The sequence below is a fragment of the Benincasa hispida genome, chromosome 1 (genome assembly GCF_027475165.1).
Source record: "Benincasa hispida cultivar pf3 chromosome 1, pf3_genome.v1.1, whole genome shotgun sequence".
Taxonomy (NCBI): domain Eukaryota; kingdom Viridiplantae; phylum Streptophyta; class Magnoliopsida; order Cucurbitales; family Cucurbitaceae; genus Benincasa; species Benincasa hispida.
The window spans coordinates 89,725,264-89,740,786 of NC_143478.1; the positions used below are offsets into that span (position 1 = coordinate 89,725,264).

Below are 15,523 nucleotides of genomic sequence, written 5' to 3' on the forward strand. Positions count from 1 at the left end.
AAAATGATGGATTTGAGTCATTCTTGCAATTTGACCTATTTAATTAGGTTATTGGTGTAAAAAGCCTCCTAAGAAATGATTCTAAATGGTCCCCGAGACTTTTTGAACCATTAGATGATGAGCTCATTCATTCAATCGTCCTTTCCTTTTTATCTTTTATTCTCTCTGGTTTTGGGTTAGATATAAAGCCCTCAATCTCCGTTGTGGCAGATTCCTTTTTCCTTGTATTTGGCGAATTTCTCAAGTATTTTTGTCCTCATAGCTGACATTATAACTAGTCAATGATCTTTTTCTTCATTCGACAATTGTTTTTCATTTTAAAGGAAATTAAGACATGTTTGGATTGACTAAGAGATGTTTTTCACAAAAGTCATTTTATTTAATCTCTTTTGATAAAGTTGTTTAAAATATTCTTTGAAAGTGTTTCAAAATCTATTTTGAGTAGTTGTCAAACACTTTAAATTTTTTCAAAATAACTCATTTTTAAAATTAAATACTTGTATAGTTAAACACACCTTAAATTGGAAAAGGATTGCATTTTACCTTAAGATTAAAAACTGCGAGGCGATTGAGGTTAATTGATATTTGAAAATAGAATCAGAAATATACAAAAATAAGAGGGAGGAGGGGGGACTTAACAATTAGATAAATTTAGATTTGAAAATAAAAATTTTATTGAAATATAAAATTCAAATCAATTTGAGTGGATTTCTTTGGTTGAATCAGATTAGGTTGATTATCAAATACATAAACAATCAAATTTAATTACATCGTACGGCACGATCATTGAGGACATTTTGGAATTTCAAAAATGCAAAAATGGATAGTTTATATTTCTAAAATTTTGGTGTTTCGCCAAATTTCAAAAAACAACATACATGTTGCATGCAGTACAATTTCGCAGAGAAATATTAAAGCTTTATTCGGTAACTATTTTATTTTTTTATTTAATTAAGTATGAAAATACTATTTTTACCTCTAAATTTCTTTGTTTGTTATTTATTTTTTTACCCATAACTTAAAAAACTAAGTCAAATTAAAAAAAAAAAAAAAAAGCTTTCAAAAAAATTTTTTGTTATTATAATTTGACTAAAATTTTTCATCATTGTATTTAAAAAAGATGCAAATTATTATAAAATAAAAAAGTACGCTTAATTTTTAAAAACTAAAAACCAAAAACAAAATTATACATAGCATTAATCGTAATCAGTAAAAGGCCCAAGCCCAGACCTTTATATCCAATTCAGGTGAGGTGGGCATCGTAAACAACATATTTCAATAAAAATAGTCATCCTTAGAATGTAGGAAGATGAATATCTTTATATTCCTTTTTTAATAATCTCCCCAAAATGTTTATTTAATTAGATTAGAATAATCTCATGATTAAAGTGATAAAAATAAAAACTTTGTCATAGAAAAAGTTCTTCTTACTCTAATATAAGAAGCCTATCAAGTAGAGTCGATACATAAATGATTTTCAAATATCCTAATAAATTATCTATATTAATTTAAATATGAAAGTCTAAGAGTTTAACGAATCTAACTATAAGTTTAGGATCGAAGTGAGCATAATTCAATGATAATTGACATGTCCTTCCCCTTTAAAAGTCGAAGACTTAATCTTCCATCATTATTATAAGTTTTGAAGTTATACTTAAAGTTGGTCCATTCTCATATTCTAACTTTACTTTGAGTGTATATATATAATTTCTTGAAAATACATGGGGCAAAATATACTTGAGTTAGAGAGCTTCTACCATTCTCTTTCTTTCTGAAAAAAAAATGTAAAAAAATAAAATCTTTTTGTTTATATTTTAAATTTTAATCTAATAAATTTCTAATTAATCTGCTTTTACAGTAAAAATTGATAAGTTAAATCTCAGTCAACAATCCATTAAGTCAACTCATGGTCAAATGAGTTTAAGGACCATTTAGAACCATTATTCAAATTTTGGGAGCTAAAATTGCCTATTATAAAATCTCAAAGACCAAATAAACGTCTAACCAAAAGTGTATTTTATCCAAATATTTATTTATTAATTTTGGAGATACAATTTTGAGAGTACATAATAATTGAAAGGAAACAATAAGAATGGAACGTGAAAATTTTGGCAAATTGTTTGTTTCCATTTGGTATTTTCCTTTTATGTTCATTTAATTTTTTTGAACATATAAAACAACAAGGACTATATTTCCAAAAACATGTGCCAGACATGACATTTTCAAAAGGGTGCCAACTAATTTTTTTTTTGTACAAATGGCACTTTCCTTTTGACTATCGCTTGAGGAGCAATTATGAGCTACATGCAGTAGTGAGTAAGGATAGTCGAAAAACCAAGTCGAACAATTGAAATTGACCGAACCGAAGGTCAGAGGGCGGTTTTTTCAAAAATCGATTAGGGTCGATTATGTAAAAATTCAGTTAAAAACCAACCAACTTCGACCGACATTTAAACCAAACCCGATCGATATATTAATATTATATATTTTTTAGATATATATTATATTATATAATACAAATAAATATAAATATTGTCTTAATATTATTTATATTTTATGATAAAATATCTAAATATATAAAAGAAATAGAAAAAGAATGAAAAAAGAAAAAATAGAACTGGACCAAATCATCTTAAACTGAATCCAAATGTCTTAAAAAATCATCCATCTTGTTTAACACCGATTTTGAATTTTCTATCTCGATTAGGTGATTTCAACACTGGTTTTCATGAAAAACCGACTCCGCTCGACCTGTTAATTGTTATTGTTTATCGTTATAAGGGTTGTTGGGTGGTTACACTTTTGTAGGCTTAGTTTACAAATTTTGTGTACATATCTTTAGGTAGTTTTATGTGTATAAATATTTGTGTATTTTACCATTTAGATACATAATTAATAGTAATATGCAAAATAGTTTGATACGGTATTAAAGACATGAAAATCACCAACTGATCCGTGAAACTCACCAGCTCCTCTGTCGCCTTCCCATCCGCGTCGCCGCCTATTGCCGCCCGTCTGTCAGAGAGGTCCGCCTATCACCGCTATGAAATTCACCAACCAGCCTGTTGGAGAAGTTCGTCTGTCGTTCGTTAGCATTCAAATCCCAACTGCTTCAGGTCAAACTACTACAGACCGTTCAACTACTACAAGCCCAACCAGCCATATCAGATTTGCACAACGTCGGTCACTTCTGACCAACTCAGTTCCGTAGAACGTCGTTCACTTTTGCTCAGATCTGACCAACTCAGTTTCGTTCACAGCCATTCAGATCTGCCTAATGCAACAGCCATTAAGATCCGTTTTGACCCATGTTCGCTTCAAATCTAAGAAAAAGCCTACCCGAGTCGAGTTCTCTGCGAGTCGAGCCATCTGTTGAGCTGAGTCGAGCCATAATTTGAGTCAAGCCATTATTTTTTTTAGTCATTTTTCTTGTTCATCTGTTTGTCTTCATTCAGTTACTGTTCTAATGGAAAAAATTGATATTTTTCGTCCTATTAGCCGAGCACAGCTAAAGAACTATGGGTTTTTCTGTGGTTCAAACCATTGGTCTAGCTCACAACTATCAATTACACTCTACCTTGGTCAGCACCAATCAAGAGGTCAAACAATCTGTGAATGAGTACTTGGCTATTCTTCGGCCCATTTGGACTCAGTTAGATTAGGACAAAATTAGCCTGGATCATCTGCAACTTATCAAAGTTCTTATGGGGCTTCGACTAGAATGTGAATATGTTCATGTTGTCTTATTGTATCGTAATCCCTTGCCCCCTCTCAATGTTGCAATTCAGGAAATCCTTTTTTAGGAAAAAAAAAAGCTTGGATTGGTCTCCTTTCTATCATCGGATGTTGCTCTTGCAACCAGTCATTCATGCTCTTTCTGCAAAAACTGAAAATCGCATGGTCATAAGTTTTCTAATTATCCTACAATTAAGTGTAGATATTGCCACAAACTTGGTCACATTTTGGATAGTTATCCTACCAGACCACCTTGTATCCCCCCCCTCTCTTCTATTATACTACTAAGTCAAAGAATTCTATCAAATCTGGCCTTCCACCTGTTGTTGTTGTTGCTGTGACATCTTTCATCCCCTCTGAGTCTCCAGATCAGTGACCTTCAGAATTTGCTCAAACAAGTGTTATCTTCTAGTGCACCTACTCTTGCTATCACACCAGATACATCTTAGTTTCTTGATTCGGCTTGTTGCAATCATATGAACTCCAACATTGCTATGTTATCTTCCTTTATCCCTGTCAATTCGCTTCCTCTCGTTCACTTCGTTGATGGTAACCATATGACCATTTCTTGAATTGGTACTGTTAATACACCAACTATAACCCTCTCCGATACTTATCATGTCCCTAATCTGACCTTTAATCTTGCTTCTGTTGGTCAGTTATGTGACCTCGGACTTACTATTTTCTTTTTCCCATGGTTGTCAGGTTTAGGATTCGCAGACAGGTCAGATAGTTTATACGGGTCGCAAGGTAGGGAGATTATTTGAGCTCACAGTCTTTCAACTACCCATTTCCCCATCTCTTTCTGTTGTTGTCATTGATACTGATACAATTCAGTGGTATCTGCATCTTGGTCATGCATCATCTGACAAGATTCGTGATTTAATTTTTGTTGAGACTTTGAATAATGTTGTGCAATTCAGTTCTTTTGACTATTCACATTGCAAACTTACAAAGCAACCTACTCTGTCTTTTTCAACTTCTGCTTCACTATGCGATACTTCGTTTGATCTGGTTCATTCTGATATATGGGATCTGCGCCTACTCCTACTATTAATGGTTTTTGATATTTTGTGTTATTTATTGATGACTACTCCCGCTTTACCTGGATTTACTTTCTGAAACATCTCTCTTCCTTACCCCAGGTCTACATTGAGTTTGCAAAAATGGTCCACACTCAATTTTTGCACACTCAAAGTTTTTCGCACCAATAATGCAACAGAGTATAAGGATGCCCACTTACTTTCTTTCCACACCCAACAGAACACTCTTATCCAATGTTTGTGCCTTTATACATCCCAGAAAAATGGATGAACTGAGCAAAAGCATCGCCATATCCTGGATTTTATCTGTGCTCGACTTCTCTTTACATCTTACTCTGAGAAGTTTTAGGGTGAGCCTGCCCTTACGTCTGTTTATATTATCAATCGCCTGCCCTCTGCGGTCGTTCATAATCTATCTCCTTTTGAATGGTTGTATGGTACCTCTCCTTCTTACTCTCATCTTAAAGTCTTTGGGTGTGCATGTTTTGTCCTTCTCCATCTTCATGAACATATCAAACTTGAACCCGTAGTTCATCTATGTTGTTTTCTTGGTTATGGAACTGAGCATAAAGGGTTCTGATGTAGGGATCCTATTTCTAGAAGGCTTCACATCTCTCGTCATGTCACATTTTGGGAAAATTGTATGTTCTCTAGTTTATCTTCTTTTCATAGTTCCCTTACTAGTCCCCACTCATTCTTCACTAATTCCTCTACTAATCTCTTCCCTGTCTGAGATTCTTTGCCTGACTTGTCCCCTCAGCCTATCCCTGAGCTTGATTCATCTTCTTCCACTGATGCATTCCTAGATCTGCCTTCAGAATCAGAACCTATATTTGTTCGTCGATCCACTCGATTAAGAGAAACTCTTCATCATCTTAGAGACTATCACTGTTTTTCCACTGTTATGTCTTTGGTTGAACCTTTCTCTTATCAGGAAGCATGTACTAACCCTCTTGGGCAGCAAGCGATGAATGAAGAACTTCAAGCTTTGGAGAAAACGCATTCCTAAGATTTTGTTGACTTACCTCCTAGAAAGAAGCCTATCAGGTATAAGTGGATTTATAAGATCAAGACTTACCTGCTAACAAGAAGCCTATCGGGTGTAAGTAGATTTATAAGATCAAGACTCATTTCGATGGGTCCATTGAATGGTATAAGGCTCGTCTGGTAGCCAAAGGGTATTCTCAGAAGTATGGTATCAACTATGAGGAAAATTTTGCTCCCATTGGCCAAATGACATATGTTCGAAGTTTATTAGTCGTAGTCGCTGCTAAACAATGGTCCCTTCTTCAAATGGATGTTAAGAATTATTTCCTCAATGGCACTTTATCTGAAGAAGTTTATATGAAGCCACCACATGGTATTTCTTCCCCATCTCAGAAGGCATGTCTTTTTTTACGTGCTTTGTATGGACTCAAACAAGTGCCCTATGTCTGGTTTACAACTTCCAGTGCCATTGTCACCCAACTTGGATTTATCTCCAGTACTCATGACTCAGCTCTCTTTACTCGTAAGACTTTGCATGGCATTGTTCTTCTACTATTGTATGTGGATAACATGATTATCACTATTGATGATCCTCCTGCTATATTAGATTTACAACGATATTTAGGAGAACACTTTGAGATGAAATATTTGGGCCCTCTCAATTATTTTCTTGGTCTTCAGGTTTCATCGTGTTCTGAAGGGTATTATTTATCTCAGGAAAAATATGTGTCTGACCTTTTGGCGCGTTCTGGCATCACTGATATTGTCATTGCACCAATACCATTGGACTCCAATGTTCGCTTGACCTCTTTTGATGGTGTTTCTCTCGAGGATCCCACTCTGTATCAACAACTTATTGTAGTCTCATCTACTTAACTATGATACGTCTAGACATTGCATATGCGGTCCATGTGGTGAGTCAAGTCATGTCTACTCCTCGCACTATTCATTTCACTATTGTTCTTCGTATTTTGCGGTATGTTAAAGGAACTCTGGGACATGGTCTTCAATTCTCTTCTTAGTCTTCCTTGGTTCTCTCTAGCTATACTGATGTTGACTGGGCTGGTGATCCTACTGATTGACGGTCCACCACAAGTTACTGTTTTTATTTAGGTGATTCTCTCATCTCCTAGCGAAGTAAGAAACAAATTGTTGTCTCTTGTTCTAGCACAGAGTTGGAATATCGAGCCCTTGTTGATGCTATTTCCAAAGTCTTGTGGCTTCGCTAGCTCCTGTCTGATATGGGAGCTCCCCATGCCTCTGCCACTATTCTTCATCGTAACAATCGTAGTGCTATTTAGATTGCTCATAATGATGTGTTTTATGAACGGACGAAGCATATTGAGACTAATCTCACTTTGTTTGTCATCATCTTCAAAGTTCCACCCTGCGTCTTCATTGTGACAATCGCAGTGCTATTCAGATTGCTCATAATGATGTGTTTCATGAACAGACGAAGCATATTGAGAATGACTGTCAATTTGTTTGTCATCATCTTCAAAGTTCCACCCTGCATCTTCAAGCTATATCTACGACTGAACAACCGGCTGAAATCTTCTAAAGCACTTTCTCCTGCACGCTTTAATCAGTTATCTTGCAAATTCAAGTTGGTTTCTACTCTATCATCTTGAGTTTGATTGAGGATGTTGGGTGGTTACACTTTTGTACGTTTAGTTTACAGATTTTATGTACCTATCGTTAAGTAGTTTTATGTATATAAATACCTGTATATTTTACCATTCAGATACACAATTAATAGTGATATACAAAATAGTTTGATACAATGTTCACCTGTAGCTACATGCTACCTTAACTCTTCCATCCACGTGGCTCCATCCCATTTGCTCTCTATAGTAGGTTTAATTAGTTATTTTATGTCTCAATCTTTTGATTAAAAATTTATCAAAAGTTGTTTCAAAAAGGGGAAAAAATTATCAAACGATATCCAAGGTAACAAAAATCTATCCTATGGAATAAGCTGTTGGCCCACTAAAAAATTTGTCACATAAATAAATTAGAAATGTTTGTGGCACCATAAAATAATGTCTAATTATATCCCTTGCAACAACAATAAACCATAAACAAAATATCGCACTATACGAAGTTCATTGTAAATATCAAAATTTAATTGGTGAAATTACTTTGTAAAAAATGATTAAATTACAAATTTAATTACGATATTTTTAAATTTGTGTCTAATAGTAGTCTAAATTTGTAAAAAATATCTAATAAATCTCCAAACTTTCAATTTTATTTCTAGTAAATCTTTAATCTTTAAATTTTGTGTTAAATGTATTTTTAATATATTTGACATTCTCTTAAAAATTAATTGTTCTACTAAATATATAATGAAAATTCAATTTGATAGAGCCCTTTTGTCTTTGAGTTTGAATCTAATAAATTCTTTGATTTTTAATTTAGTGTCTAATAGATCTATAAATTTTAAAATGTGTCGAATAAGTCAAAAACCTATTAGCAATAAAATTGAAATTTTAGAGACCTATTAGATACTTTCCAAAGTCTAAGAACATATCATAAACAAAATTAAAATATTAGAATTTTATTAAATATCTTTCAAAGTTCAAAAAATAAATTTGTAATTTAAGCTAAACAATTGGCAAGGAAGTCCAATAAATCTTAATAAAAGACAGATAGAGACTATCTTATAATTTTAGTACAATTGGGGTAGGAAAATGAAAACTACAGATCTCGTGATTATTAACACAGTCATACGCCAATGAGCTATGCATGGTTTGGTAATACAATTCAACTATTCTAATACTGATAATGTTGCATCGTGAAAGAAGGCTACAAAACTTGTTGCAAAATATTATTTGATTCTAAAATGACTCACTTTATATATAATCCGACGTACGATATACATAACACTATTTTATCTTCTTTGAAATAGGAATCGATCATATTCTCAAAATGATAAGGGAAAAACAAACTCAACCAAAGGAAAGGAGAAGAAAGCTAGCAACATAGACATTGGATCTTTAGATATAATGAGAAGAAAAATCAAATTTTTGTGTCGTAATAACATCCCAAACATATATAGAAATAGAGAAATGGCTTAGCTTTTGCTGGCTTTCTTGGGCTCTTCTTTGCCGTCTTGTTATTATAATTGGCTTTTGTTGTCCCTACCAAACTTAGTGTAGTCTTGTCCACACTAGATTCCAACCCATATCTTGTTTGAAATAGTGGTTGAATATGTTGGATCTAATTTACTCTATTCAAAGAGGTCGGAATCACCTATGCTCATCTCCATCAATGCCTCTATGCACTCTCCTATTCTTCTTCTTCTACCTTTCTATCTTTCTTCCCAAAAAGTTGGCTTTTTTATGATGCCCCAAATTGTTTAGGCTTACTCGAAAGTTTTCCACTTTTTTTAACATGTGGAATTATTGGCTTGTTTTAGGGCAAATTAGGAAGATACCCTTTTTTATTATTATTTTGGTTCATTTCAACATCTATGTTCTAGACAGTTTGATTTTCAATAGGATTCAATGATTTGCAAATCTTTAGTTATGGTGCACTCTCAACTACGGATATAAATTAGGCTTTGTTTGATAATCATTACGTTTTCAAAACTTAAGTCAAATTGTAATTTTTTTTTTTAAAAAAAAAAGCATTTTATAGAATTGTTTTCATGTATAGTGAAATAAACAAAAAAATATTTATAAATATAGCAAAATGTTACCGTGTATCAGTGATAGATACTGATAGACTACTATCATCTACCATCAATAGATATCTATCAGTGTCTATTATTGATACAATATAACATTTTGCTATATTTTAAAATATTTTCAACAATTTTTTCATTAGAAAATATGAAAATTATTGTAAAAAAATTATGAAAAAACAAATACGATTTTCAAAAATCCTAAACCAAAACCTAAATGATAATCAAACTGGATTAAATATTTCTCCTTCATATATTTTCTATTTATATCTAATTTTTCCTTATACTTTAAATTTTTTTTTTAAGTTCTATAGTAATTGCTTCATGTACTATTCATCAAATTGAACTTTTACTAATTGTTTTCACGTAAATTAAAAATTTTAACAAGAAAAAAAAGTACATTTAGTAATTTAAAAACATATGAATAAGATTATCACGATTTAAAAATAAAACATTTGAAAGTATATAAGAATACAACTAGAGAAGGTAAATAAAGTTGAGCACAAAAAGTATATATATTTTTATAAAGTACAAAAGATGATAAATACTAAATTTAACCAAATAATATATATGTAAACACGATTCTAAAAACCATGTCATTGGGAAAAATTAACCTAAAGAAGATTGTGAGAAAACAAATCCTTAAAAAGAAAGTTTTTAGAGTAGGGGATCCAACGTGCAAGGTTGTCGTGCATTTAACTTTTAATTAGCATGTGCAATTTTTAATAATTTCAAAAATTATTATACTATATATATTATCATCATCTTATAAATGCTTATAGCTTCATATTAATTGCATATTGGTCAAGAATATATATTTTAACCACTGACTACATATCGGTTAGGCTATTTTTATATATATGATTGATATCAAATATAAGTTAATCTTTAAATATATCTTTTTAGTAGACCTCGTTTGATAACTATTTAGTTTTTTTTTTTTTAATTAAGCTCATAAATTCTAACTCCATCCATGATTTTTTTTTTTTTTGTTATATTATTATTATTATTAAAAAGTTTTAGAAAAACTAAGTCAAATTTTGAAAAAAAAAATTAAAAAAATAGTTTTGTTTTTTAATTTTAGCTAAAAATTTAAATGTTGAAGGCAAAAAAAAAACTATGGTATAAAAGTTAACTATGAAAAGAAACCATTTTTAGAAAATCGTAATAGCACCTTAGTTTTATATTTTTACTTTACATTTTTTTATCTTAGTCAAAGAAAAGTATTGATGGATGAGTATAATAATTTGATTATGTTATTAAATAAAGTATTGATCAAAAAATAAGAAGAAGAAAATAAATCAACTTTGACTCTAAACTAGTTAAGTTATATCGATTTTAATTTAAACATTCAATTTCATCAAATTAGGTCTTAAACTTAAATAAGTGTTGCAATTTTTATCTTCATTCATTTGCCTTCTAACTTTAGCATAAAAAAATGAAATAATTATTAAATTGATGAATAAATTTTTGTTACACGAGTTAGTTTTTCTTTAACATCCCAATATTAAATGGGACAATTACAAATATAACAATGAAATCAAAATATTGGTAGATATAACAAAGAAAATTTTGTAGATATAACAAAATTTAAATCTAACCCTCGAAATCTAACAATAATAAACAATATCACAGATGGATTTTATTATATTTACCCTTCTTTAAATATGTTAAATATACAATTAGCTTTGTGCATATCAATTATCAACCGCACTCAAATCAAACACCCATTATTTCATTTGGTGGGAAAAAAAAAACGAATTAGTCTAAATAATTTAATATCGTTTTCAGCACAAATTATCAAATAATCGACACACATAAATGAAACCAATTCACACCTAAAAAATGCTATTTCTTATAAAAATAAATTATATTATATTAAACAAATTGTGTAAAAGAAAATTAAAAAATTTAAGAGGAAAACATATGATAAGTTTCTTTGACATTTTCTATTGAAGGATTCTTTATTCCTAAAGCTGTTCACAACCTTTAAGCAACCCAACATCTTTTAAAAGTCATTCATTTCTAGATTATATTCCAAAATATCATATAACCACCTGATATTTATAGGTTGAATTTATATAGTTTAACATTGAAAGAAATCAAGTTTTTCTATTTACGAGTACAACAAATAAACAACCACCTCAACTCACTACTTCTTGATGAATATTTATTGAATTTTTTAAGTTTCACTAGTGAGGAATTAAACCTCAGACTCAAACCTTTTAATCAATCGAGTTATGTTTGAGTTGATAGTCATAACTAAATTAAAAGATAACTCATATTATTGAGAGAAAAAACTATTTTTGTTCCTGACAATATATGGGTTGGGAGAATTGAATTTATGACTACGAGGTTGTACTATGGCATTCTCGTATGTTTTTTTTTTTACAATACAGTCATCAAATGGTTTGTGTTCATTGACGTGTACAGAAATTAAATTCTTACCAATTTTAAAATTTTAGACACGATTAAGGCTTTAACACAACTATTCTTTCTAAATGTTAAACTATGAGATAATAAATTTTTACCTAAAAAAGAAAAAAATCTTGTAAATTTCGATTGTAGGCTTAAATTTTGAAAAAAAATATTTTAGGTATTGAACTTTGCATTTGTTTTTAAAATCTGTAAAAATTGGAAAACATGTTTAATCTTCTGTCATTTGCCATGTTGTAAATGATCAATTATGTCTTCTCAATTTTTAACCATTAATCACTATATCAAAATTTCATCCATTCATTTCAAAGAAAATTGTAAGAAAAGAAAAAATCTTAAAACTTCTTTGGAGTAATTTCTAAATTCAATAGTCAATCTTTTTTAAGTTTAGAGACCAAGATATATATTCATTAGTTCTATTTAATTAAATTACAGATTTTATTCCCGGACTTTTGATTTTCTAAAAGACAAAAAACACCAATTTAACAAATACAAAATTACAAATTTAGTAACCAATTAAATATTTTTAAATGTTTAAAGACTAAACAAACACAAACTACAAAAATTTATAGAGGGGGCTTGTAATGTAACCCTTTTGTTGATACATTTTAATCTTTATTTACATTATTTTTAATAAAACAAAGGTTAAATTGTATTTTAGTCCATGTACTTTAGAATTGTCATATATATATATATAACGAAAATTATTTTAAATGTCAAATTATTAAAATTATTTTCAAATATAACAAAATGTCACCATCTATGAATAATACACGATGGTAGTCTATAAAATGTCTATTGATGATAGACAGTGATATTTTATAATATATGTAAATATTTTGGTACATTTTTCTATATTTGAAAACAATTTTAGAAAAATCAATAACAATTGGAGACTAAAACTTTTTTTAAAGTAAAGAACTAAAATTGAAATTTAAAAATATATATATATATATATAGAGAGAGAGAGAGGACTAAAATTAAATAAGTTTCAATTTATTGAAAAAAAAAAAAAAAAAAAAAAGTGGGAATGAATTGAGGGCACATTTTATTGCCCGTCAAAGTTCCATTCTTCAGATCCCTCAAATCATTTTCTTCCTCTCTGTCAATCCCCAAATTCCCCTCAAAACCGTTCAAACCCTCTTCCACCTCCGGCAACGGCTCCGGCCACAAAAATGACCAATTACGGCACCATTCCGACCTCCTCCGCCGCCGCCGCTAACCTCGAGTACATCTCTCGCGCCAAACAGCGTTTCAAAGACGGCCTAGGTCACCGCCGTCCATGGCGTCTAATCGCCGATTACCGCTCCTTCACTCTCCCTTCCAACCTCCACGACACTCTCTCTCGCATCAAAATCAATCTCGCTTACTTCCGTATGAACTACGCCATCGTCGTTCTCGTGATCCTCTTCCTCGCTCTCCTCTGGCATCCGATTTCACTCCTCGTCCTCTTCCTCATGTTATCCCTCTGGCTCTTCCTCTACTTCCTCCGCGATCAGCCTCTCATTCTCGCCGGCCGCATCCTCGAAGATTGGATCATTCTCCTCATCCTCTCAATTCTCACCATCGGATTCTTGTTCTTGACTAACGCTACACTCAACATTCTCATCGCTCTGCTCGTTGGCGCCGCCGTCGTTTTGGCTCACGCCGCCGTGAGGAAGACCGACAATCTTTACTTGGATGAAGAAGCCACTGGATTGATCGCGCCTGGATCGTAATCGGCAATCGTAATGGATTAGTGTTGTTAATTGTAGAGGTTAATTCCATCTTCTTCTTCTTGTTCTGGTTTCTTTTGACGATCTCTGTTTTTTGGCAATTGAAAATTTTATGAAAATTATGTTATTCCATTTCTGCTTTCAAATTCCACTTAATTTTTCATTCTTGTGATATGCAAATAGGGTTTCTTCTTGTTTTTTTGTTTCGTATTGTAATTTAATTTAATTTTGTCAGTTTGTAATTGTTGACATTTTATTTTTTGTGCTTGATTTTGAATTGGACGACTCAAGGATGTCTTGTTTTTTCCTTTTTCTTTTTTTTTATTAGAAAAAGAAACTAATTATAATTATCTTCTCTTAGTTGGTTTATGAAATGGAGTTATGCAATTAACCTTTTTAGGTTCGTTTTCATATATTTAATAATTCGACTTTTTTTTTTTTTTTTTTGGTTTTTTGCACCATTTTTTCTTACAATATAAAATACTTCAACTTTTAAAAGTTTCAATTTCAGACCTTTGAGATTGAGTAATAATTTGCTTCATCTAACCCATACCCCTCTTTCCTTTATTACAAAGATAGGCGATGCCTATTATTTTCCTTTTAAATTTAAATTTTATATTATTCTATGTTCTCGCTTTCAAATATTTTCATTTAATCCTACAATATGAAATCTTTTATTTTTGTTGAAGGAGTGTAGTCGTCTAATATGTGTTAGCAATCAAGAGATCCTAGTTCGAATTTCCTTATTTCTATTATATTATATATATAGTTTGATTTTCCCAATGGTCAACTTTGTAAAAAGATTCAGTTTGGGTTTTTCATTTAACTCAATTACAAAAGTATCCTTAAGCTTTTTCGTTTGTTTAAAAAAGATTATTCTTTCAAAAATTACAATAAAGTTTGTTGTTTCATAAACATTTTAAAACTAACAATTGGAGTAGAGTAGGTATCAATTAGAATGTTTTGAATGAAAAATTAGGAATTGAAATAGTGTTGTGGTGGTGATTTAGAACTTAAATTGATACTCGAACATAATCACATCGTTCTATGTCATTGTCCGAATCATTTTACGGTGTAATTTTCATGCAAAATTATATATTAATTTTTTGTTAAAATTTTAAAATCTGTTGTGAAAGTATAAAGTTTTATTATTATTATTTTGCAACGATGGTTTCTTTTTCAAATTGGAAAGAAAAGAAAAGAAAAGAGAGAGAAAAAAAAAAAAAAAAAAAGGTGGTATGGTGGCCATATCTTGCAGAGAAAAATGTGTATGTAATTCCAAAATAATACATCCAAAAAATAAATGATATTTTAGTCAATTATTTAATGGTGGAAATAACGAGGGGTATAATAAAACCACATCTCCTTTGCAGAAAAATCTTAATATTAAACATATAACAAGGTTATGTCTTGTTAACCATAAACTACTTGTTATCTGTTTAGATAAGAATTAGAATTTTGTATTTGTGGTATATAATATAGAATATTATAACAGTTATATATATTATCTATATATGATTTGGTCCAACTGGCCTATCCAAAGATCCATTGGTTCCTTGTCTAATTTTAGAAAGAAAGAAAAGATCGATCAATTTAATTTCTAACCTTAATTATCCATTAAACATCAGCACACACGCCAATTGTAATTAACATCTCATTCTTCTTTTAAAGTTGGAGGTTCAAACTCTTATGCCTATTCGGTGTACTTCATTTTTTAAAATTATAATGTCCTTGAATCTTAATTTCTTAACTATAAAATTAAAAATTTAGGGACTTACTATATTTTTTAGGTTCAAAAATCTATTAAACATAAAATCTAAACTTCAAAACTTGATGAACACTTTAAGTTCATGAATCAATTTTTTTTTAGATTCAAAAATCTATTAAACATAAAATCTAAACTTCTGAACACTTTAAGT

At 30.7% G+C, this 15,523-nt stretch overlaps 1 protein-coding gene across 1 annotated transcript; it reads left to right on the top strand.

Moving 5' to 3' along the window:
* Positions 1-12,872: 12,872 nt before the first annotated feature.
* LOC120086935 (PRA1 family protein F2) lies at positions 12,873-13,909 on the top strand. Its single transcript, XM_039043746.2, has one exon. It carries the CDS (start codon positions 13,065-13,067, stop codon positions 13,605-13,607), a length of 543 nt encoding a protein of 180 aa, XP_038899674.1. The 5' UTR covers positions 12,873-13,064; the 3' UTR covers positions 13,608-13,909.
* The last annotated feature ends 1,614 nt before the right edge of the window (positions 13,910-15,523 follow it).